Source organism: Amphibalanus amphitrite, unplaced genomic scaffold (genome assembly GCF_019059575.1).
Source record: "Amphibalanus amphitrite isolate SeventyFive unplaced genomic scaffold, NRLGWU_Aamphi_draft 000933F_arrow, whole genome shotgun sequence".
Lineage (NCBI taxonomy): Eukaryota > Metazoa > Arthropoda > Thecostraca > Balanomorpha > Balanidae > Amphibalanus > Amphibalanus amphitrite.
Window position 1 is genome coordinate 121,023 of NW_024882427.1, and position 25,153 is coordinate 146,175.

Genomic DNA, 25,153 nt, shown 5'->3' on the forward strand with positions numbered 1-25,153 from the left:
CATCAATTTACCGGTAAGTTTCACTGCCATTTATGTGTCTTAACGTAAATTCATGGGTTTTTTCCCATATTCATGGCATAGTACATGGATATGGGTTTTCCCATGTTGTCTTGCTGTAAAAGTGGCCACCGGTCTTAGTTAGGACGGCCGGTTTGTTTTGCGCGGCGTAGTTAGGTCGCCGCCCTCCTCGCGAGGCCGGTAACGTAAGTTAGGGCCACTAAAAAAAAAAAAAAAAAAAAAAAAAAAAAACGCCGCCATCACGCACCTTGTCACGCACCACGCGTGAAAACGTGGAGTTCTATAGCCTTGGTGAAAACAAAAACCATCCACATCTACCGTGGGGGAGTCGTATCTCAGTAGGCGGAACTATGGTCAAGCGTACCCATTTTCGGGAACGCATTTTCGTTCCCATGTTTGGGAACGATAAACCCAAATATGGGAACGCCATGTAGGCATTATTTAAAACAAGAAAAAGAACCGTTAAATGACGTCCAAAAAATATAAAACGATCGTGAACCGCCTGATAGTTGTCTCAATATTGTTGGGAAAGAGTTTGATATTGTAAGGCCCATCGTAGTTTCAAATCGTTCCCCTATTTCTAAAGCAGTCCATCACCCGGGCCGGGAGCCCAAATTTGGGAACGCTCTCGTACACTGGCGCTGCAAGCGTTCCTTATTATGGGAACGGCGTACCCAAAATTGGGAACGATTTCACCGACGCCTTTCAGGGGCTCTTTTCATTAACAAGCATCACGTCCAACGCCGCAAATTATTGTTAACGCAACAATCATCAGATGACCTTTCCGGCAAGACCGTTGCACGTTTCGCCCGGTCTTCTGCGCTTTTATTCCCGTCGATCTCGCAGCGGGCACGCCCCCCTCTGCAGGATTACGTAATCCACAACGCTCAGCGATGTTCAACAAGGTCTTCCATACCTATATCCACCGTCCGCGCCGAGGGTGGAGACATGTCAAGCACCTGTCTGCTAATCACCGAGAGTTGACGAGCACAAGAAGTATCCAAAAATGGGAACGCTGAATATGTTACACCCTCAAAACACCTAGTCCCAATGAAAATCTAGTTTTTTCCTTTCTTAATGAGTGTAAGTGGCAAAAGACCTGGTAGGATGGACACGAGGAATGATCGAAATCAGCATAAAAATTATAAATAAGCCACACAGAGCGACCTATATCAGAGAAATTCCCCCCAAACGATCATGCTTAGAAACGCCGAAGACAAAAACCACGCTCATGACGCTGCTTATAAAACAACGCTAAACAGCTAGCATCCAAATAAAATATGTCTTTCAGGGCTGATAAAATACAGCTGAATGATTTTAAACCACTGAAACTGAGTTTACAACAGTAGTTCGGTAAAATCACTGACGTTCCACGCGGTCGATCGCCCCGACACCAAAAGTCAACAACATTACCTCGGGACTGTCCGCGTGTTCGCTTGCATATGTCAGCATCTGGTGTCGCTAGAATGAAACTTCATTACCAGGCGAAAATTATTATACTTGACCTCAAAATGTAAAAAATGCTTCATTTTCCTTAAAATTGCATGTTAAATGTCATATAACCCATATTTCCACCATTCTGTCATTTTTTAAAAATCATTAAAAATATCATTCCACGGTCAATTTCCTTGTTCCACGGTCAGATTAAAGATAACTTTATGGAGATTTAGTAGATACTTAAATCAGCGTGCACTTTTTTGAGACGTGATGCACTTTTGAGTTTTAGTGGGCGAACGGCCGAAAAATTGCCTTCCGTTCTCATAAATGGGAACGCCCGTTCCCATATTTGGGAACTCCGTTCCCAAAAATGGGAACGTTCCTATATTTGGGTACTCATGACCATAGTTCCGCCTACTGATCTGAAGTTGCTGCAGCGCTTGCGTGAGTTGTAAAATAATTAAAAATTATTTTGAAGCGTAAGATTTCAGAATAAATGCTCGATCCTTTTGTCCAATAGCTGACAAGTGGATGAGGGCTTAGTGTCAGTGTTCTGTGTGGTGTCCAGTGTCGGTGTCCGCCGTTTCTTGTGTCTTTTTGGTCTTGTCCCAGTTGGGGGAGGTTTGGTCAATGGTTGTCATTTTTAGCACATGCCATTTTTGGCAACCATGTGCTAAAAATGACAACGCTATCAGCTATTTTTAGCAACGATGAAGCCGATTTCACTCCTCAGCGAGGAAATCACGATTTTGGAAATACAAGCACTGATTTTGGAAAAGAAGTGCTGCCACCTGGTGCAAGAAGAAGAAACCAGCTTTAATATGGCCGTTGTTTGTATGGTAGTCCAACGTTGAAGTATACCCTTTTTTGTGGCCCGAAGTTGGAACTTTAAATTGAAGCATCCGAAAATGATCGATATTGATCGAAATCATGATGTTGATGAAAAAAATAATATGTTAAGTTGAGAGAGGAGGCCATTTTATCCAGATGCGGTGGTTTACTTCTTGAAATTATTTTTGCTTACGACGACTGCCATGTAATGAGGGATAATTAGCAGCCGTCATTAGCAAAAATAATTTCAAGAAGTAAACTACTGCATCTGGATAAAATGGCCTCCTCTCTCAACTTAAAATATTATTTTTTTCATCAACATCATGTTTTCGATCAATATCGATCATTTTCGGATGCTTCAATTTTAAGTTCCAACTTCAGGCCACAAAACAAACTACCTACCATACAAATAACAGGCATATTAAAGCTGGATTCTTCGTCTTGCACCAGGTGGCAGCACTTCTTTTCCAAAATCAGTGTTTATCTTTCCAAAATCTTCAGTTCCTCGCTGAGGAGTGAAATCGGCCTCATCGTTGTCAAAAATAGCAGAATCGTTGTCATTTTTAGCACGTGTGACAAAAATAGCACGTGCTAAAAATGACAACGATTGACCAAACCTCCCCCGACTGGTCCATTCATTCATTACACAATTACGATCAGTTATGCTGTCAGAAAATTGGGTAATATTTTCCAGTGAGAAAGCATTGGAGACTGAGGGGGGCATGAAGGGACCTGGAGGCTGGACTCTATCGATCCTTGGTAGCTGGTGCTGCTAATTAAGCTAAAAGTCTGGTCACACTTTGGGTCACGATCCAGGAAATTACATGCATGATCTGCAGATCCATGATTGTGGGACTTCCTTGAGATATCAGTTTCTGCATTTTCACCAGAATTACCATTAATTATTGTATGTTGAATTGATGAAATACTAGGACTTACTCCACAAGGAGATCGAATGGGTCGGAGCGCTTTCAATATGTATTATACATATCGTCGTCAGCGAATCAATAACGGGTCGAATCGAGTCGGGTATCGAAGAGTTTGTTTTTTGTGTTTTTTATTCTCTTTAATGCATAATTCGAATAGTATGTGATCGCTCTGCCGCGCAGCTCCCGAACCTCTTCGATACCCGACTCGATTCGACCCGTTATTGATTCGCTGACGACGATATGTATAATACATATTGAAAGCGCTCCGACCCATTCGATCTCCTTGTGGAGTAAGTCCTAGTATTTCATCAATATAATTAAATATCTATTGTACGTCGCCAGCTGGCCAGCCAGCTGACGCAATCCAGTTTTTACCGAAGCCCTAAGAAACTATATATATAAGGGATGGGGTCGGTCAGTTAGGTCCAGGTCAGTTAGGTCAGGTCTTGAGTTAGGTGGTCTTTTTCACATAGTTGTATGGTTATTTTAAAGATGTTTATCATTATGTTTTTGTAAAAGATCACCCATACTAAGGTACATTTTTTCTTTTTAGGTACCTACCTTTCATTTAGCTCAGCTGTTGTAGGTTGTATGAGATTCTATAAGTTTGGAATAATTTAAAACCCATTGGCCATTCTTATCCTGATTCCAAAAAAAAACTTGAACAAAGCAGTCGGAAATAAAGGTAAGCTATTTATTGATACTATTTCTTCAAATAAGTGTTATCTTCCTTGCCATCTCTGTAAGGCTGCCAAATTTTTGGCAAATTTCCCTGGACAGTCAACACGGCTGATGTTTGCATGGTCGAGGCATGCCTAGACCTGCAGTCATATCAATGTGAATCAGGGGTTGTCACTCTTGGTCACTACTTCGCTTCACCATAGGTCCAGTACTGATGTCATTGGTTTCTATCTAGGTGATGTCAGTGCTGTCTTCATCTGGGAACTTCTTACACTTGTTTCTCAGTGGTGGCCATATTGTTTTCTCCCATGACAACACATTTGTGTCATATTTCCCATTCGGCTAGAAACTGGCTGCAAACAAATCACTCAGTACCGCTACCTTCTATAAATGACCTTGTGAATGCATGTTTGTGTTATATTGTTTTTGTGGGTCAGTGATTTGATGAATGATTGATAGCATGCTTCTCTTATTAAGCATTTGGCTGAGATTTAAGTGGAGGACTGTGCCAATTAGTGCTCTTCCTTCATTTGCTCTATAATTGAATCAAGCTACTGCATGGTCTGAAGAGCATGGAGTAGCTTAACTGTTACCTATACTCTATAGTTGCCAACCATTTGTGTATAGGTAGGTACTGATATACTACAGTACTGTATGTACTGTGGTACAAAGTACATGCATGGCAACTTAACCCGCGCACCGACGGGGGGGGGGGCGGATATCCGCTCCCCGAGGTTTTTCGCGGATACGCGAAATTTGGTATGACTATTCTCTCATCAATTTTACACATGGTGTGCAAGTTTGAACCTCCTAACTTTTAAGGTCAGGTCACCAGGTCACTTTGAATGACCCAACCTCAAGTCACTTTTTTGCAACTTTGTCACCGTGCCAGAGCTACAGTAGATGTCGGAGGCCTTTGAAAGTCGCAGGATGTTATTAGGTCATTAGTAGCTACAATTTGTATATCTCGGAATTTTGATGTCGGTGACCTAAGGTCAGGTCAATTTCGCGACCTCCCCATTATAAGTCAATGGGGGAAAAATCAACTCCCTGTTTTTACCACTAAAACGGGTCGGAATGGCCCCATATACCATACATGACTTCACATACGATCAACCTTCACTACCTTGAGGTCTGTTTTGCTGTTGGGCAGCTGTAAGGTCATGTGACGTCATCAAAGGTCACCAAAGGTTTTTTGCCAATAACTCCTTACAGGAACAAGATACAGCCGCGCGGATGGTCTCATTGTGTTCAGCTCGTCAAGACGCATCGAATGATATACATGATGACCTCGAGGTCACGTGACCTGAGGTCAACCTTTGACCTTGACCTTTCGAGGTCAACATATATATCATTCGATGCGGATTGACGAGAGGATCACGATGATGCCCTTATTTTGTTCCTATCTTGACTACTTCGAAAGTTATTCGAGAAAAAATCCTCTCCATATCTAGCGCCGCCATTTTGACTTTTTCGACCCCTGTGACGTCATCTTTGACCTGACCTGAAAATGACCTTAGTAAAAATTGTAGACCTTGTCCGTGCGTATCCGATGCCGTTTACCGCTTGTCGCTATCTTGCTTCGTTCTCGAGATCTCAGGGGGGGGGCGGTCATCCGCCCCCCCCCCCCCGTCGGTACTAAGTTGGCGCAGACCCCCGTCGGTGCGCGGGTTAAGTACAGTACATACAACCAAGTACCTATGTGCTGTAGAGAAGCATGGCTTTGAGCCACCTTCATATGAAACCCCTGCAGCAAATCATGAACTTTTCAATGCTTGCTGATATATGAAAGTATATACTACCTTAACCTATGCACCATCAATACTATGTTGCAAAAACTGTCAGTGCTAATTTCTATGTTTTTCTTGATTGGTTTTCATTTGTTTTCTATAGAAAAACCCAACTTTAACATGTAACCATTACCCTCAACTATGAAACTATGGTAGAGCCAATTCCCTTGCGTTCACAAGCACCAATGCTCTGTAAAATTATGGTTAGATATCTTTTATCACTAGTGTCTTATTTCCCTTCTCACAATAGAAGCTGTGTATGCAGTTTGAATTCCATCAGTGAGGATTGGTTAGGAGTGTGGATTGATTGAGGATGTGCTGACACTTCATGTGAAACTGACACTTCTCTGTGGTGCAGGTATGATGAATGGAAATCCAAATATATCAGGAACAAGACAACCACCGCAGCCTTTCAAGCAGCCAGATGTGAGTTTATTTATTTATTTATGCATCCTAATCTCATATGATGAGTGATCCTGTTCTGCATAGTAATAATGATTGCAAGATACTGTTGAGTAAGTACAAGTAGGAAGGAGCATTGGTGATATTTTTTAAAGTAATTCAAGAGTTATACATTTTGTAGAGCATGCTTTTCCATATATCAAAGAAAACCCACTCTTATTTTCTATGTCCATTTTAAGTAAAAATGTGTTACGAAAAAATTTGTTGTTGATCATTGCAACACGTTTCAGATCAACGAGTATCGGCGTGAAGTGCCCGATGTTTCTCTCGTCTTCAACCCAGAGGAGCGAAGTCTGGTGCTGCCCCTGTTGCCAGCTGACCGTCAGCAGGAGCAGAATATCCTCCATCGCAGCCGCTCTGTGCCTGGCCGCATCAGCGACCCCGCCCGACTGCCACAACAGCCCGTTCACTATCGCACGCCGCCCCCACGGCCGGCCAGTGACCACTACGCGCCGTCATGGCCCAGCCCAGGGTCCTCCGTCCCTCCCCGGCCCAGCTCGGCATCATCCGCTCCTCACCGCCCCAGTCCGACGTCCTCCGTCGCCTCACGGCCCAGCCCAGGGTCCTTCGTCCCTCCGCGCCCCAGCCCGGCGTCATCCGCCCCTCCCCAGCCCAGCCCGCTGACTCGGCCAGCCGCCGTGGCGCCAGCGGACGTCAGCATTTGCTACGATGACGGCAGAGAGGTGCCTCGTCCGACCGTGGCCGCTCGTATGACGCCGCCCGCCGAGTCGGCGGCAGTCTCGCCGCGCTCCGCCGGCTCGCCCGTCTCCAGCGGCGGCGGTGCGGGGGTACAGGTGCCGGCCGAGCCGTCCTGCTGCGGTGCTGAGCTGCGCGCCGTGCTCCGACTGGTGGCCGACAACGGCCGGCAGCTGGCGCAGCTCCGAGCCCAGTTCCGGCAGCTGCTGAGCCGCGAGACGCCGCCGACACCCCCAGCGCGGTGCGTGCTGATGCGCGAGGCTCACACCCAGACAGAGGACGACACTCCGCGCCGGCCGACCACTGCGGCGGCGGCAGTCAACACCAGCTTCAGTCTAACGCCGCGCCGCGATGTGGGCACCGACCCTGCGGCTCCGTGTCCGCCGGCCCGCGCCGATCGGACGGCCGCTCCCCCTCCTCCGGCCGAGCGGGCGGCCGCTGTCCCTCCTCCCGCCGCCGAGGTGACCGGCAGCGGCGGCCGAGAGAACACCGCCCAGCTGCAGCGGCGGCGCGTGCAGGAGTGGGTGGCCGGCGAGGGCTGGGCCGAGGAGGCCGAGCCGGAGCTGACCCTGCGCGGACTGGTGCTGCCGCCCGTGCCCGAGCAGCAGCCCAGTCCCGAGGCCAGTGTGCACGTGGACATGCCGGTGTACCAGCAGTCGCCGGGAGGGTGAGTGTACAGCCGCTGATAGTGGCGGGGTGGGTGTTATTCTTGGATTGGACCGTTCGATATTATTGCTGGGGTGAATTATGGGCATTGTAGCCGAGAAGAAGTTAAGGTTGCTGGTCGTCAATGGCTGTGAATGGAATGTTTTTTTTTTTTTTGCCATTTCCGCTGGGAGAACTATGGGTAGGTCCATAGACCTCTGTACACCTGGACTGAGCGCAGACATTTCGGCCATGACCATAGTGGCCCTAACTTTCAGATGTTATATCTCGAGATCAGTAACACCCAGATAGGTCCGGTCTTCACTGTTTGATGGCCTCGTGCATTAAAAATTGAATGCAGTGTCTGCGGGAGATATCGGCTGGCACAGAGGAGGGTCTGCGCGTGGCGCGTGAGGGGTGTTTACAAAGTTGGTCTAATGATATCTCCAGAACCGCGTCACTGATTGAGCTCAAATTTGGTATGTGACCAGATACAATACATCGAACACTATCACATTTCTCAAATAGGGGGTGCTGGTGCACGTGCGCACGTGTACACCCCTTCTTTATATCTCAGTAACCACTGGCCCGATTGAGCTCAAATTTGGTATGTGCCCAGATGACATACATTAGCCACTATTGCATTTCTGAAACAGGGGGTGCTGGTGCACGTGCGCACGTGCGCACCCCTTCTTTATATCTCAGTAGCCACTGGCCCGACTGAGCTCAAATTTGGTGTGTGGCTAGATGACATACATTAGCCACTTTTGCATTTCTGAAACAGATGGTGCTGCTGTGGGTGCTGCCGCACGTGTGCACGTGCACACACTTTCTTATGTGTCCGGAACTGCTAACCCGATTCTTGGGCCCGATTGAGCTCAAATGTGGGGCCAAACATCAAGCAACTGCCGCTAACGCATTTCTGAAACTGTATGGGCGCATTCTGGAACCGCTGACAGTGCACTTCCCTTTTTATGCAAACTAATCGGCGCGTGCCATTGCTCTCAAGTTCGGAGTGCAGTATCATATCATGCATCTCCGTCAGAGGCAACCCTCGAACAGGGGATTCTGTTCTAAGTTTACAAGAGAACAGTAGCTGCGGAACACCTTCAATTAAGGAGGGAGGGGGGGGGGGGCACTGCCGACTTTTGGTCCCATTCTTTCCATGCAACGCCCATAGGGCTAATGTTAAAATGCCAAAATCAAAGGGGGCACGGTGCCCAGGTGCCCTCCCCGTTCCGCCGCCTATGCAAAAGAATGTCTCTTTCGAATGGTTTTATTTGACTTTTTCCACTTTGAACAGTAGATCTGTAAACGATTTATAAAAAACTCATTGCAAAACGATTTTATTTTACTGAACTTTCTTATTCTTCATACCTACACGAATGAATAACCAACTCCACAGAAGTCATAACGTATCACACGAATGCGAAACGGCCCCCGCTAAACCAACGCCACGGCCTCATTATTGACTCTCAGGCATTCGCACTCGATATTCCACACGGACCAGCGTTCAACCACCAGCCACCAAAACCGTTATGTCACTCGGTGACCTGTCAAGGACAGCGACGACAAAGTGGCCGTGTAGGAGATATTGTCCCTGTATACCATCGAAGTACATAATTCTACAGCTACGTAATTTTAGTACGTAATTACATTTCTTTCACGCCAACGTTTAGGCTGCTGATATTATCACGGTTTTGTGTGTTGTCCGTGGGCTGGTCGCGTTGCCGCATGCATGCACATTGCACACTACTGACGTTTATCTCACTACTGCCGGCTACCATGGCCGGCTACCACGTCTTCAATATGTCCTTATTCAGTCTGGGGCCTGATCTATGATGCATGCCCCACTGACGCATGACAACACTTAGGCACTTGAGCAGTGCTACGGGTTGTCCTCCACGTGGCACATAAGGAGATAGCACACGGGTAGCTCCGTCTGAACAGTCGATATTCTCACAGCCCAGGCAGTCCTCCGTCGCGTGACGGTCGATGCTGTTTGCCTACTGAGGCACGAGCAGCACTACCTATATAGGCTTAGGTAGTGCTGCGTGGGTGTTACTGATCTCGAGATATAACATCTGAATTCTGAAAGTTAGGGCCACTATGGTCATGGCCGAAATGTCTGCGCTCAGTCCAGGTGTACAGAGGTCTATGGTAGGTCCAAGTTCAAAGAGTCTGAGTTCAAGCTACCGACCCGTTCATAGGTAGTCCGATCAAACGTGATAAGACGGACAGACGCATGAATATGGATTGCGTATGAATTCGTGGTTCCATTTTCCGAATGACTGTCGCCTAATTGCAGACCTGCAGTGTATTCTGTATGTTGTTCGGCTTTATATTATTTTTGTAATTTTCCTTAACTACAACGGATTAACGAAGTGTGCTGTTGTTTTTCAGGTCTTGCGACGGCTCTGTGGCCGATGACGCCGAAGCAGACCGACCCAGACGGCCGGACACGACCTTCTTCCAGAACGTTATGGTAAAGAACGAGGACCCCATTTACCTTGGCACTGCCGCCGTGTTTGCGCTACACACGATGACTTGGTGTATCCGTGGTGCTACAAAAACACTGCCTCTTGTCCAGGACAAGACTGCCTCTTGTCCAGAGTCCCAAAATTTGTAGATGTGTCATGTGGGTGGGAAACGACATCCAAATGCAAATCATTTTCCACTCTCACCTCCAGTTTTCAAGCCCAATTTTCCACTCCCCATTCCACCGAGAAGGAGCAATTGCGGGAATGGTTGTTTTACATCTGTCACAATTGTAGATAGATTAATGTTTTTGATCATTTTCCCACTCTTTTTGGGCCTTACCTGACCGACAATTTTTCACTCTCATCCTTTTTTTGGTCAGCAATTTTCCCCTCTGACACCCAAGCAAAAATATGATTTTGGTACACTGCTTCTCCTCCCCCGTCGCAGGGTCAGGTGAACCAGATTCTGGACGGCGCGGCGGCGCGGGCCGAGTCCGGCGGCTCGGCCGAGGCCAGCGACAAGTCGCAGAGTCTGTCGGCGTCGCCGGTACCGCGTCACCGGGACGAAGAGGTGATCGAGGCCGAGACGGACCCGGTGCGGCGCGCCACCCTGCAGCAGCTGCGCGCGGCCGGCGTCAGTCTGGTCACCAGCCAGGCCAACGACGAGTGAGTCAGGCTCCGAGCCGAGGGCCACGGCCACTCGGATGGGCTGGTAGACGCTTAATGGGAAGGGGGTTAATTAGGCTTTGCGACGGATGCTACTTTCTCTTGCAGAAAAACAATAACACTTTAAGAATGGGCTCTGGCACGATGAGTATGGTTAGGTTCAATGTTTTCTTTCCGTGTAGTAGGTTGAAAATGGCCGTATGGAATTGAGGTGAATTAAAGCGTGTTGGATCCAATGTTCTATCTATCTCATCACAAATAGCTTTTGATCAGCGTGCCGTTTAGATCGTTCAAAAAAAGGCCGCAGTTCGGTGTCCCTGCCTTTTCTCTCGCCCCCACCCCCCGTTGTCCTGTTTCCTCATTCCCTGGTGGGGGACCCCTTAAGCCTCACACGTTTGACGGTCGCCATTTCTCAGGTCAGTGCTGGACTACTCGTGTCCCCCACGGGCCGTGCGGACCACGGCAGCCGTGCCGTGCAGCACGGACCTCAGTCTCGAGATGAACACACTGGCCATGAAGTACGTGGACAGCCGGCAGCTGATGCAGCGCGCCGCCGCAGGTACGTGACTAGATGGGCACACAGTCGAAAGGGGTGATTTAACGGATGAGATTCGACAGCCGCTGATCTTAAGCCGATTGTGGGCACCGCAGTGCAACCGGGAATAGATGTGTCAGCACATTCCGACGGAATGTGCTGTGTGCTACGGAATGATTCCGTATCACACTGCAGCAAAGGATTGAATTCAGTGTTGTCGTCTGCTAGCCACACTGAGGTTGGTCATGGTATAAAAACATATTGTTCTACATAACTTATCCCTCACGCATGTCTCACCGCAGAACTAAAAACGAACCCGGAATGAATTGACTGAACCATCATGAACTAATTCCAACTACCGTATTTATCGAGGCCTGGCCCTGACATCTTCCTGTTCGGTTTCAGTGGGCGGCCGGCCGTCGCCGCACCCAGTCGAGGCGCGTCTCCTGGGCAAGGAGAACCTGGCGCCGCCCTCGCGCGGCCGACCCACCGACATGACCATGTACGGCATCTCCGACTCCAACATGTCCTTCTCCACCAGGAAGTACATGGAGAAGTTCAACCTGCAGTCATGACGCGACACCAGCCGTCGTAGCGGTAGGACACCGGTCTGCCCCGAATAGCTGAGATTTATTCAATGGTTTATATGTTTAACAGGGGCCAACGCTGCGCCGCATGTTGTTACGCACCGCTAATTCTGTACAATACATTAAAACGTGCTTCAATCCGCTAGTGTCCACCGTCACCAGTTCGACAACTCTGTGACGGTAACAGTCAAACGGCTCGGCCTTCTGAGACATCTTACACACATCAACATTCGTGAACAACCCAAGAGCGATTCAGCAAAGACGCTGCTAATACGATTAACATCACAGAACCGTCGGCGCTGCCAGGCGACGACACGCCAGCTCTACGCGTGAATATCACACACTACAGACTCTGCACTATCATAAGGAGAAACTCTCACCGCAACCGCACGTGCCCTTGATGTTTGGGTTGTTGAACACAAATTCACTGGCCAGCTTTGTTTCCGAGTAGTCCATCTCTGTGCCGAGCAGAGAGAGCTGCGCCTTCCGATCGATTAACACGGTAACGCCTGCAGTAGAAACATGTCCGTGAATGTCATGGCATTAGCAGAAACGTGTAACGTAATTTCAAACTGGATGTTGGACTGGATGCATAAAAATCGTGTGTGATTATTTAATTTTAGTCGACAAAGGACTCTATCTTACTCCTTTTGTCTCATGCTTTAGATTAGAACACTACCAGATTAATGACGATCTATGTAAGAGAGGATATTTTAAAGTTGACCAACGTGGCGGTTCACTTTTGCCAAGCTTACCATCTTGTTTAACTTCTTCATCTAGCTTTCCCTTCTCGAAGGCATAGTCGAGTGTGTAGCTCAGCCCGTTGCACCCTCTCTGCCGAACGCCAACCTTGAGGCCAATCTGTGATGCATATGGAGATCAGTTTGATGCTGCCTTGGATGCTGCTCTCATAAAAGGCACTAGTTTTAAGGAAATCTTAGGCCATCAGCCAAGAAAGACACATTATCTAAAGAAAGATGCAAACAAGTTTTCTCTTGGCAAACAAAAATGTATGACAACCTGAGGATAATTCATCACTACCACATTTCACTCCACATTTATATTCAACTAGGAACTTTGAGTATTAAGTGGACAAGTCAAGTAAAAATATGCCCTGAATAAGAAATATGAGGAGTTATCAAAATTTATCACATCTTATTACGGAGCGAGCGAAGCGAGCGGAGTCTTTCCTTAGATTAACGGAAATTTCTGAGTATGAGCGGCCGGCCGGCCGGCCGGCCGGCCGTGGGGACGCTCTTCAAAAGCTAATATCTTAGGAACGGGACATCCGATTGACAAGCGGTCTTCTTTACTGAATGTCACTTGGACGTAAAAGTTCTGTGGTGTGATGGCCACCATGCCTTCTTGCCAACCACCGCACGTGGCGCGTGGTAAAGTTGGACATTTTTTAAGAACCCCCAAAATTGCAACCTCAATAACGGCACAACGGTTGGGCCGATTGAATTGAAACTCGGTACACAGTTAGGTCTCCATCAGATAATTCATCTGCATGTGTTAAGGTTGGGGTGCTGCTGCACGTGCGCACGTGCAGGGGTCGTTTCCAGATCTCGAGAACGGCTGGACCGATGGCGCTCAAATTTGGTACACGGTTAGGGACCAGTTAGTAGGGTGCCGTGCACAAGTCAGTTGGGACCCATTTTGCACGTGCGCACGTGCAGGGTGCCGCTTCCAGATCTCGAGAACGGCTGGGCCGATTGTGCTCAAATTTGGCACATCGCTAGAGACCGGTTAGTAGGGTGCCGTGCACAAGTCAGTTGGAGGTACCCCCTCGAAATTTCGCACGTGCAAGGCCCACCCTCTCGCTCGCTCCGTTAGTCGCCCCATAAGGCGTTATACTGGTTCTTACCTTTCAAAGAATACTTGCATTTACAAAATATTTATTGGCACACATTTAAAGATTTGAATAGGAATTTTTTAAGAACAATGTATACTTACTGCATCTGGCTTGGCACTGAGGACAGTCTTGATTTTATCAACTGCATTCTTAGTCTGAAAGAGAAAAATTATCTCAAACGTTTTCAAAAAGCTGTCTACAATCACTAGCATAAGCAGGCTAAGTGAGAGTAATTAAGACATGTTAAAGATTTTTATGGAAAGTACCAGTAAGCCAACATTGACTGATTGACCTGCTATTCAATCTCGCAGAGCACATATCAGTCATGCTTAAAGTTTCTTAACAGTTCACACTTTGTTCAACTTAAGTACCTCTACAGCTGAAAACCCTATGAGTAATTGGTAGGTAGTAGTAAAGCAGCTGTCACACTTTTTTAGCAACCAAGGAGAGGCACTGTAGATTAGGTTTAAGGTTTTAGGTGGTAGGTTTTAGGTTGTAGGGAATGTTTGGTTTGGTTTGATTAAAAAGCATCTCTGGGTGTAGCGTCTCTCCTTGGTCGAAAAAAAACAAGCTTGACACATGCTTTACAACTACAAGTAACTTTTACCTATGATATTTCTGACTGTTATCGTTCAAGGTATCATACTCAAGTATTACTCACCAGAACCAGTGCTGCCCTCGTAGGGATCAGCCTTTTGCCGCCTCGTACTGCTCTGACAGTGGCGGTGGCGACAGGAGCAGCCATTCAGAGGCTGAGATGTCTGACAATGGAGTAGGTACACTTATTGATGAAAGGAAGATTTGAATCTGTAACTGGGGAGTATTGCTTTATAAATTTGCTGCCTCCCCAGCTAACTCAACGTTAACAATCTGTTCTTGTTATCGAATAAGGCTCAATCTTTACCACACGTCTCAAATTTATTTCAAAAAGTGAGAATCAATGTTTGATGAGCTTGAGAGGGTGCTGGGTACACTTGAGAGGTCCTTGAAATAAACTCAACTTTGATGTGCTTGATCCTTGGCTTGAGACTTGAAATAAATTGAAAGATATATAATATAAACAGTGATATAAACGCATCACATCAAATCTCTACTGCGCATATTTTGACGCAATCGTTCCGATTATGTAACGATTTCCGTGCTGCCTTTGTGCTGCCAAATAAAGTGAAGTAAAATTTGGCAGGGGGAAATTGCAAGAGCCGCTAAGTTGAAGTAAAATGATCGTGGGAAAATCAGAAATGTCATTTGGGCGGTTGCACAGCCTTGGCACAGCCTGCAAGCTCGGGTGCGGGGCCCGGGTCGGATGTGTTTGCTATCTCAAGGTCCAAGGAGCCCCCTGGCCTGGCTCTTTGAAGAAAAAAATATTCGAGGAATGCAGACTGGATAAGTGTTGTTTTCGGACTGACATTAGAATGTTACCCCGTCGAATGATGTGCCGTTTTTTAGGTTAACTTTAGTGTTATCTTCATAGTTCATGGTAAGGTCACTGGTCTGTGGTCAGTGGTCCGCATATTTCTATATGTTTTGCCATTTCGGCGTATAAAGGCCTGGCTACACTATGCGTTTTCTGCGTGCGTTTTCTGCGGGTTTGCGTGTTTTGCGTAATATCGTTCTAGAAAAAGAACGATATTACGCTTTTGTGATGTTTTTTTTATGATAAATTTTGGTAAATATAAGAGTTTTAATAGCTTTCGTATATAACGAATGTAAAACTTATATTATTTATCACTTTTTTCTAGAACGATATTACGCAAAAAGCGCAAACCCGCAAAAAAACGCACGCAGAAAACGCATAGTGTAGCCAGGCCTTAACTCGTGAACGAATAGAGGTGCACAGCGCCACGGCAAAGCCGCGGAGCATCCGGAGGATAAAAGCTATCAAAATTGACGTTATTGAAAAAACCTAAATCTGGAAAACTTTTCACACAGGCTTTATTTGTTATTCATTTCACCAGAATCGTGTCTTTTTCGTGTTTCGAGACGCGATGAATGAAGTACTCTAAAAAGCAATTTTGAAAATTTGCCCTGAGGTCAAGGTCAAGAGCTGACCGGAAAGGATCACGCTGCGTAACAGTCGATGCGTATTGTTGGGCTAAATGCATCCAAGGTATGTAAGTACCTATTTTCATCGCTCTGGCGTACCTCTTTCAAAAGTTATTGTAGGAAAAATTGTTTGAGATCCTTTATGACCTGAAGTGACCTCTCTCAGGGCATAAAAGGGGCGGGTCACGGGTGCAATTTTTACGAATGTTTAGAATGAATTCCGTCCAAAATAGCGCAGTTCAGTTTTCCCTATTTATTGACTTAGGTATAGGATTGGAAAAGTTGCAAAATTGTCTTCAACAATCTCCAGCTTTTTACGGGTCTAGAAAAACGTAGCTCACAGCGCAGCGAAATTTTTGATAGTTTTTCATACCTAAATTTTGCATCTTGCAGAGCCAGAAAGCAACTGGTTGAGGTCAGTTCACATGAGGTCAGGTCAACAGGTCGTTATAAGCAGGGCTGCGGAGTCGGAGTCGGAGTCGGAATCGGAGTCGGTCGGAGTCGACAGTTGTGACCGGAGTCGGAGTCGGAGTTGGAGTCGATTTTAGAAACCCGAGCCGGAGTCGGAGTCGGAGTCACCGAAAATCTGTCGACTCCGCAGCCCTGCTAGGTCTGCGGAGTCGGAGTCGGGAGTTGGAGTCGGTCGGAGTCGACAATTCTGCCCGGAGTCGGAGTCGGAGTCGGAGCTGGTTTTTGAAAGCCGGAGTTGGAGTTGGAGTCGGAACTCGGAGTCGCCGAAAATCCATCGACTCCGCAGCCCTGGTTATAAGTAACTATACCATGCCACCTTGCAATTCTGTCATTCCTACAGCTCATCTCTTAAAAGTTCGAAGCTCGGTAATATTGCACGAAGATACCAGTGCCAGCTAGTAGGTATACCTATGTACTGTAGCCTGGGGTGAGTCATATTTGTTACCTCACCATCACAAGACGATGGAGGAAAATCAAAGGCCTCCTCACCCTGCCTTGAACGAAAACGTCAAAATCTTTTTCATAAATATGACAGTGTTTACTCAAGTGATTACCGACATAGGTACCTACCTATATGCTATTGGCAGGATGCAGCTGATGGCCGGCTGTCACTCAAAAGTTCATGCAAGGTCATAAAAGGTCACCAGCCATTTTTCGACAAAAACTTTGAATTAAATCATGGGAGATCGATAAAAGCTCCTAGAATGTGTTCAGCTGAACAATGGTTAATAACAATCGATTGATATGCAGCATAAGCTTTCTCGGGTCAATGTCATGACGATTGAAGATCAATTTTCAAGCTGACCTGTAAGGACTAAATTAAAGTTTATTTGACGCGTCTCGACAACAGAACTCTAGTCTTCACTTGGACAGCTTCAGAATGTGTTTAAGCTCTTTGATTTTTCTCGTATTCGCAAGCCGTAGTCCGTAGACTTCAATGCCTACGATAAGGCCAGGGTAGCGATAAGGCCGTTTTCGAGGTGCGTGCATTTGGAAAGGCTCGTGCTCTGTCCATCGCTGAAAAATAATAAAATCTACACATTTCAATTTATGATTGGAAAGCACTTAATGTTTCGAGTTATTTTGTAAGGTCTTTAAAATATTCCGGGTTTTACGTTACCTTTAATTACGGCCAATGGAGTGCACCGACCATTTCCGAGTGTTGTGAAAGCTGTTGGAAATAGTGTGCTGCTGATGGCCGATTTAAAATGCTATTTGGTCGCGGTTGTTGAAGAAGACGGTGAGATTAAAAAGACTGAAGAAATACTATATCGCTGAACATGCCCACCAACAGCCAGGCAAATACCGTGAGTATAATAGGGCCTGTTTGGGAGGATTTTATAGCAATGAGGCTCGAGCGTGAGCTGCTCGAGAAATGAAAAAAGATTTTTACTAGAAATACAGGAGTCAACATGAAGTGTTAAGAGTGTTTAAACCGTTATTAAGTACTTAGCAATTTAAGCTGGTTTATTTATTAAGTATCACATTTATTTAAGATTTAAGATTACAAAACACAACGCGAGGATAGCAAAACTATAATAACATCTGGTGCATGTGACTCCGGATATGGGAAAATCGCGCAAAGCCGGCAATTCAAGCGCTGGCGTAGCCGTTGAAGAAATCATGGAGAGCCAGATTGTGGAAAGTAAAATGAAGAAGAAGCAAAGAATACTGAAGGAGATTCGAATGAATGAATCAGGGCCTCGTCTAACATGTTAACTGGTGGGCCAAATGGCCCACCAGTGATCCGAAATGGCCCACCAGCCTCAACGTTTTGGCCCACCAGTAATTTTCCGAAAAATTTAAGTTTTCACATTTTTCACATTTCAAATTGAAATAGCAGATCTTATCGTACATTTTCAGGCTGTAAAGTACCCATTGGTGAAACATATTCTTGTGAAGAAAAAAAACTTCAACCTATTGTTTGCAATATCCTCTTGGGGTAAAAAGTGAACTATAGTGGACTACGTGGACTAAGCCTCGGTCACACTTCACCGGATTGGACCAATGGACGAGAAACGGACGGCGTCCGGTGATGTCCGGGGGATGTCCGTTCGTTTCCGTTGGACGTCCGTTTCTCATCTGTTAATATCTGTTCCATGTCCGGTGGTGTCCGGTGTGCTCAACCGGACACCACCGGACATGGAACGGATATTAACGGATGACAAACAGACGTCCAACGGAAACAAACGGACATCACCGGACGCTGACAGTTATCGTCTGTTTCTCGTCCGTTGGTCCAATCCGGTGAAGTGTGACCGAGGCTTTAAATTTTATGCAATAATCGCGAAAGACGTCTGCCTCTGTCAATTACAGATAGTGTCGGCGGCTTCCAGCCGATCGAGGTCTGCGAGAGTTCTTGCAAGCTTTCCGATCGATCGAGTGGTTGCAGTCACACAAGCATCTGCCGCAGACCAGTCGGTTACAAGAAAAACTACGAATAAAGAACAGACCAGTTCAGACGGTCGGGGATAAGCCTGCGAGCGATCTCAGACGGCTCGCCGATAGACACGATATAAGCCAGAGTCAAACTAGAGGTAGTGTCGGCGACTTCCAGCCGATTGAAGTCTGCAAGCGACATTATGCGTCTTCACGACCGGTATGATGCTTGCAGTCACACATCTGACCAGTTGGACGAATTTCGAACCGTTCACAGTCAGCGTTCCAAAAATTTCTCATTTGGGCTGAAGATGACACTCAAGAATAAGAATGGATAATTTTCCACTCTCACATTTTGGGTGGCTCGAATTTTCCACTCAGACACCCAAGAGAAATCTGAAGTTTGGGACACTGTTCACCAGAAGTGAACGTGTACATAACTTATGAGATGATTTGGCGCTGAAATATTGGCGCCCAGTGGCCCTGACAAGAGGCGCCCAGGATCAGTATGTACAGTGACACAACACGATTGGATATATCGGTGCGGAGCGTACTGAAACGACGTTATTCGACTGATTTTTGCATCCTAGTCCTAGTATGCGGCACTCCGATGAGTTGCGAATTGAAAATTGGCGCCACTGCGCCTTCGGCGCAGTGGCGCCAGTTTTCCTTGGGTGGGGGCTGCCAGCCCCCGCAGCCCCCCCCCCCTGGATCCGCCACTGATATCAGGGTTGCGCAGTGCGCTTGGGCTTTTCAGTCAATTATTTTCCATGCGACACCAATAGGCTTAATGATCATTTTCAGAGACGTTGGGGTTGCTGCTACAACCCCCTTTTGGGGTTCCTGCTACAACCCACTTTATATGTATATAAAGTTGCACTCGTGCTGTTCACAATTCCTCCCGATCCACCGAACAACGCCCGATCCCGTCCGACCGCTTCCGAATCTCCGGCTAGTCGGCGAGCGATCCACTCACGGCCGTAAGTTATCGTCCAAAGTTTTATAATCTACGTCAATATTGTGTGCATACTTGTGCCACGGAATATATAGTCTACGACATGTCGATATGTCGATATGTACTACGATATGTCGTAGACTAAAATTCCGTGCTTGTGCGATTTTTTTTTGTGCACCGCGGGAGTATCACCACTGAGAGGGTTGTGGGTCCCTACAGCTACTCTCTCCTCTCTCTCTCTCTCTGAAGAGTCGGGGGGGGGGGGGGTCGAGCCCCGTTTTTTTTTACATTTTTTGAATGCCATCCTGACGTTTTTTGCAGAATTAAGTGGCCGAAATCTGGGGAGAAATCGGAAATTGGGGGGGGCATGGCTACGAAGGTCAGTCCATGTCGCTGCCCAAGTGGCCCACCAGTCAAAATTCCTTAGCCGAGGCCCTGGAATGAATCCAAGTTAAGTTCGCTGATTTGCGACCAAGAATCCTCACTCTCAGAGCTCCAAAAGATAACAGGTGAGCTAGGAGAGCAGGCGAGTGAGCTATTAGATGTAGTAGAGGCCATCTGGGAAGAGAAGAACAGCGGTGAAGTAGAATCAGGACCACTATGGGACATGTTTCATGGAGTAGAACTTAGAAGCCAGCATTCAAGATTCCGTCAGCATGGCAAACAAGTATATCCGCAAGAAACTGTTAGGAAACCTGTATTGTGAGGAAACAAGTGCGAGCAGTGAAGCGAGTGAACAGCCGAGCACGCAAAAAGAAAATGAAGCAAAGGACAAGGAAAACACGAACCGATCCCAAGATGCGACGGATTCGTCCATCAAGGGTATAAAGCCGCCAGAACTGCCTATATTCGATGGCAGAAAGGGTTACAGTGACTGGAGGGCGGTATTCGATGCTTTCGTCGGCAACTCGAACGCGTCGGCTGAGCTCAAGATGGTCTACCTCAAGAACAGTTTGACCGGCGAGCCCCTACAAATGGTAGAACGATATGGGTTGTCGAAAGCTGGTTATGAGAAAGCTAGAGAAGAGTTGGAAAGAAAGTATGGTGGTCATGCCAGGCGAGTGCGAGCAGAGATAGCCAGCATTCGCAGCTTCCCCAAGATAGGTGAAAACGATACAAAGATGCTTGAAGAGTACTCAAATAAGGTGACAAGTCTCGTCACCAGTCTGAAGGAAAATGGATCAGACGGAGATCTTTCGGAAGTATCAGCATTTTATATGCTTGTGTCTGAAAAAGTTCACCACTCCTACATCAAGAACTATCAAAGGTGGCTAAGCACGACGAGTCAACAAGACAGCTTCGAAACATTTTCAAAGTGGCTAGCTGAAGAAGTCATGCTGGAAAAAAGAGCCAAGGAAGCAACAGCAGCCAGTAGCGAGCAGGATGAGCCAAGACCTAGAATGCATAGCCGCGGAACAAAGAAGACGTACGCTGTCACAAGGCAGGCCAGCCGGCATGTCTTCAGTCGGCTGAAATGTGCAGTGTGTCACGCAGAACACGCGACTGAAGATTGCGCTGAACTACAGAACTGGGATGTTGCTAGAAGATATGCATTCTGCAAAACCGAAGGATTGTGCTTTAGATGTCTGCGTGGCAAGCACAGGGGAACTAACTGCCGCAGGTTTCCCGGCTGTGCTGTTGAGGGCTGTGGTGGCACTCATCACAGCCTCCTGCATGCCAGTGGAGGTGGAAACTCTCGAAACTCACCTGAAGTAGCCCGACCGTCTTACAGGACTCCGACACTCAGCAGCCAGGCCAAGGAATTCATTCCGAGAACGGTCGAGGGCCGCGCTTGTGCTAAAGAAGATAGTGCTCCAACAAGCAGTGCACAGGTGTCCGCGGCTCCCGGTGCAAGTTTTAATACCGCTGCCCAGAGACAAGAGAAGCGAAGTGGAAAAGTCGCGTTTCAGACGGCCCCGGTATTAGTGCACTGTCAGGATCGATTTCTGAAGCTGAACGCACTCTTAGATCCCTGCTCTGACGCCAGTTACATAAGTAAAGCTGCTGCAGACGAGCTCGGACTACAAGGAGAAGAAGTCAAATTTGAGCTTGGGACGGTCAATGGCAAGACGGATGTGAAAATGACGTCAGGAGCTGTCCGGATAGCCTCTACCCAGAGTAGGTTTGAAACGTCCTTAGATGTTCACGTCATTCCCAGTCTGGAAGGAGCCTCCGTATGTACGAGCTGGCAGGATGTGAAGCAGCGTTGGCCACACATGGTAGACATCCCCTTTCCAAAGATGGCTGGAAGAGAAGTGGACCTACTGATCGGTCTTAGCCCTGAGACAATGCCCATCTTTGTGCCTCTGAAGACTGTCTCCGGCGAGAGTTCGAGCCCAGTCGCTGTCCTAACGCCACTTGGATGGACAGCATTCGGCTGCGTTCAAGACAATGAAGATCCTTCTAACCTACAAAAGCTGAAGAGCATGACAAACGTCGCAAGAACCTTGAGAACTTGCCTGACAGATAAGTCACTAAACGAAGAAATTCAAGCAATGAGAGCGATGACAGATCTGGAGGTGCTGGACGTCAAGACCACCGAGACCAATCTTCTGTCAGCTGAAGAAAAAGTGGCTATGAAGAAAGCTGCAAGTTCATTGAAGAAACAAGGAAGTAGATATCAAGTTGCAGTACCATGGCGAGAAAACGAACCGCAGCTGAAAAGCAACTACGAATCTGCGCTGATTCGCCTAGTGAAGCTGGAAAATTCTCTTCATCGTCGGGGAGCTCATCTTGCTGCAAAGTATAACGACATTCTTGAAGAGTACGTGAAGAAAGGTTATATGACCAAAACTCCCACGGCGCAGAGATCAAACAGTGGAGAGGATGAGTGGTTCCTTCCACACTTTCCCGTCATTCGAGAGGACAAGGCGTCATCCAAGATCCGAATCGTGTACGACGCAGCGGCCAAAAGTGAGGGAATCAGTCTCAACTCACAGCTCCTTCCGGGACCATCGCTTTACAGCGACCTGATTGAAACGCTAGTCGGATTCAGACAACATCCTATCGCCTTAGTCGGAGATGTAAAGGAGATGTTCCTTCAAGTCGAGCTGGCGCCAAAAGATCAGAAGTTCCACCGCGTCCTATGGCGCAACATGAAGCAAGATGAAGAACCAACAGTTTTTGAAGCCAAGAGATGGATCTTCGGAAACGCTGCAGCACCGTTCGTCGCGCAGTTTGTTCTGAAGGAGCATGCGCGACTCAACGCAGAGAAGTACCCTGTTGCGTCTGAAGTAATCAGCAAGCACGTTTACATGGACGACGAGATCGCATCATTTAAGGATGCGGAATCCGCCATCGGAGCAAGGAGGCAAGTTAGTGAGCTGCTGGAAGATGCTGGCATGAAGATGACGAAGTGGAAATCAAACAGTCAAGAAGTGATGGAAACAGTACCAGAAGAAGACAGAGCCGTCACCTCAAAACATTTCATTGAAGACAAAGGATCAGAATCAACCAAAGCTCTCGGCGTGGTGTGGTCGACAGAAGACGACATTCTATCACTGGATGTGTCCAAGCGACCGCTGGTGACAGGAAGATGGACCAAGAGAGCTGTCCTGAAGGAGATGGCTGCCATCTTCGACCCGTTGTGCCTATTCGCACCATTCACACTCCGTGCCAAGATGTTATTTCAGCAAACCTGGGACTGCACGATCAACTGGGACGACATCCTACCTGAGGATCAGCAGAAACAGTGGAACGCGTGGTTCTCCGAACTCGCAGAACTGGAGACCATAGCTGTGCCAAGATGTATTCACCGCTTCAAGGGTGAACCTGACCAAGAGCTCCATGTCTTCAGTGATGCCTCTGAGCAGGCATATGCCGCTGCTGTATATGTCGTATCCGAAAGCATGGGTGAGAGGTGCTCCAATCTCGTCCTGGCACGTGCCAGAGTGGCACCGAAAGCAAAGAAGAAGACGATCGCCAGACTGGAGCTCATGGGGGCGCTCTTGGGACTGCGTCTAGTCAAGAAAGTGTGCAGCGCTCTTGGGAAGGAGCTATGTGAGGTCCATTTCTGGTCAGACTCAATGGATGTCCTCTGCTGGATCAGAAACGAAGTTTCTAGGTTTCAAGCATTTGTGGCCCACCGAGTGTCAGAAATCCGTGAGTGTACGGTGCCGGAGCAATGGCAGCACGTACCAGGCAAGGAAAACCCAGCCGACGCGCCGACAAGAGGACTGAGTCTCGAGGCGCTTCGAGGTCACAGGCTGTGGTGGCATGGGCCGGAGTTCCTGGTGGATGAAGACCGTACATGGCCGACAAAAAGACACTTCAGTGATGAAGATTTTGACAGAACCGAACTGGTCAGACGAGAGCAAAGAAACACGTTCGCCATAAGAGCTCCAGCCTCAAGCGCGGAGTTACGACTCCTCCCGGAAAAGTTCTCTAGCTGGACTAGGTTCATTCGAATCACAGCCTGGGTGATGCGATTCATCAAAGCACTGAAAGAAAAACTGAGAAAACGCCCAGCCAGATGTACTGAACCAGAGGGGCTAGGTCCAACTGAAGTCGATGAAGCGGAACAGTTCTGGATTAAACGAGCTCAGGAAGAGTCATTTTCTGAAGAAATGAAGCAGCTGAAGACAAGTGAAGGATCCGGTGTCAAAAGATGTCGTCAAAGCTCAGTGAAGAAGCTGTGTCCATTCATGGACGAGGACGGCATACTCAGAGTTGGAGGCAGGCTACAGCGCTCCGACTTGAGCTACAGCGCCAAGCATCCTGTTCTGCTTCCAAAGGGACACCCAATCAGCAGACTGATAATTTGTCAGCTGCACGAGGACACTGAACATGGCTTAGGTGTAGAGCACACCTTGGCCAGCTTACGAACGCGCTTCTGGGTGCCTGCTGCGCGGGAGATGATCAAGAAATGCATTCACCAGTGCGTAAAGTGTCAGAAGCTCCGAAAGTCAGCCGAGACACAAGTGATGGCGCCCAAGCAAAGCAACCAAGTGAGAACGCGCTTCCGCGCCTTTGACAAGACGGCAGTTGACTTTGCAGGACCATTCCTGACAAAACAAGGTCGTGGAAAGGTCAGGCAAAAACGGTACCTGTGTATCTTCACCTGCCTCCAGGTCAGAGCCGTTCATCTGGAGATGACGTACGGGCTAGATACATCCAGTTTCATTCGGGCTCTGATGAGATTCATTTCCAGAAAAGGCGAGCCCTCAGAGATCATATCTGACAATGGAAGAAACTTCACACGGGCTTCAAAGGAACTGCAGCAGTCCTTTCACGGATTGGACAACAGTCAGATCCAACGTGAACTTCTGAAGTCACGCACGAAGTGGACGTTCATTCCTCCTGGTGCTCCACACTTCAATGGAGCGTGTGAAGCAATGGTAAAGATCGCGAAGAGAGCGTTGATGAAGACTCTCGAGCATGCTGACCTCTCTGATGAAGAGCTGCAGACAGCGTTCTGTAAAGTAGAGGCGCTGATGAACACAAGGCCACTGACGGTGTTATCCAACGACCCAACTGATGACCAGCCGCTCACGCCAGCCAACTTCCTCGTGGGTCACACAGCAATCGAGATGACAGTATCATCAGATTCCAATGAGGCGGGGGTAAGGCAGCGCTGGAAACGTATACAACAGCTGTCAGCAGAGTACTGGAGGCGATGGCTCAGAGAATATCTACCGTCGCTACAGCGGAGACAGAAGTGGCTTGATCCGAAACCCGACATAGCACCTGGTGAC

At 47.6% G+C, this 25,153-nt stretch overlaps 3 protein-coding genes across 4 annotated transcripts in view; 2 read left to right on the forward strand and 1 right to left on the reverse strand.

Moving 5' to 3' along the window:
- The first annotated feature begins 779 nt into the window (after nt 1-779).
- Nucleotides 780-11,895, forward strand: LOC122368241 (skin secretory protein xP2-like). Its single transcript, XM_043341977.1, has 7 exons — nt 780-805; nt 6,045-6,112; nt 6,379-7,511; nt 9,893-9,974; nt 10,418-10,635; nt 11,052-11,194; nt 11,576-11,895. Exons 2-7 carry the CDS (start codon nt 6,047-6,049, stop codon nt 11,743-11,745), a joined length of 1,812 nt encoding a protein of 603 aa, XP_043197912.1. The 5' UTR covers nt 780-805; nt 6,045-6,046; the 3' UTR covers nt 11,746-11,895.
- Nucleotides 11,783-14,719, reverse strand: LOC122368242 (iron-sulfur cluster assembly 1 homolog, mitochondrial-like). Its single transcript, XM_043341978.1, has 5 exons — nt 14,613-14,719; nt 14,274-14,373; nt 13,714-13,767; nt 12,513-12,618; nt 11,783-12,266 (listed from the first exon to the last, which is right to left on the reverse strand). Exons 2-5 carry the CDS (start codon nt 14,355-14,357, stop codon nt 12,118-12,120), a joined length of 393 nt encoding a protein of 130 aa, XP_043197913.1. The 5' UTR covers nt 14,358-14,373; nt 14,613-14,719; the 3' UTR covers nt 11,783-12,117.
- A 2,181-nt stretch (nt 14,720-16,900) lies between these two features.
- LOC122368230 (polycystic kidney disease 2-like 2 protein) overlaps nt 16,901-25,153 on the forward strand; it is a 31,944-nt gene continuing 23,691 nt past the window's right edge. For both annotated transcript variants that reach the window (XR_006254204.1, XM_043341962.1), the window contains exon 1: nt 16,901-17,433. Coding sequence is in view for 1 of the 2 variants with exons in the window: in XM_043341962.1 (XP_043197897.1) it covers nt 17,407-17,433 (27 nt within the window). In the remaining variant the exon portion in view is untranslated. The remainder of the gene's footprint in view (nt 17,434-25,153) is intronic.

What these genes read in the sequence shown, in the direction of transcription:
- LOC122368241 (XM_043341977.1), top strand. Translation starts at nt 6,047, where the DNA reads ATGATGAATGGAAATCCAAATATATCAGGAACAAGACAACCACCGCAG. An exon ending in CCTTCTTCCAGAACGTTATG is followed by an intron (nt 9,975 to 10,417) that starts GTAAAGAACGAG and finishes CCCCCGTCGCAG; the next exon opens with GGTCAGGTGAACCAGATTCT. An exon ending in ACCAGCCAGGCCAACGACGA is followed by an intron (nt 10,636 to 11,051) that starts GTGAGTCAGGCT and finishes GCCATTTCTCAG; the next exon opens with GTCAGTGCTGGACTACTCGT.
- LOC122368242 (XM_043341978.1), bottom strand. Translation starts at nt 14,357, where the DNA reads ATGGCTGCTCCTGTCGCCACCGCCACTGTCAGAGCAGTACGAGGCGGC. An exon ending in TCAGTGCCAAGCCAGATGCA is followed by an intron (nt 12,619 to 13,713) that starts GTAAGTATACAT and finishes TATGCATCACAG; the next exon opens with ATTGGCCTCAAGGTTGGCGT. An exon ending in TGAAGAAGTTAAACAAGATG is followed by an intron (nt 12,267 to 12,512) that starts GTAAGCTTGGCA and finishes TTTCTACTGCAG; the next exon opens with GCGTTACCGTGTTAATCGAT.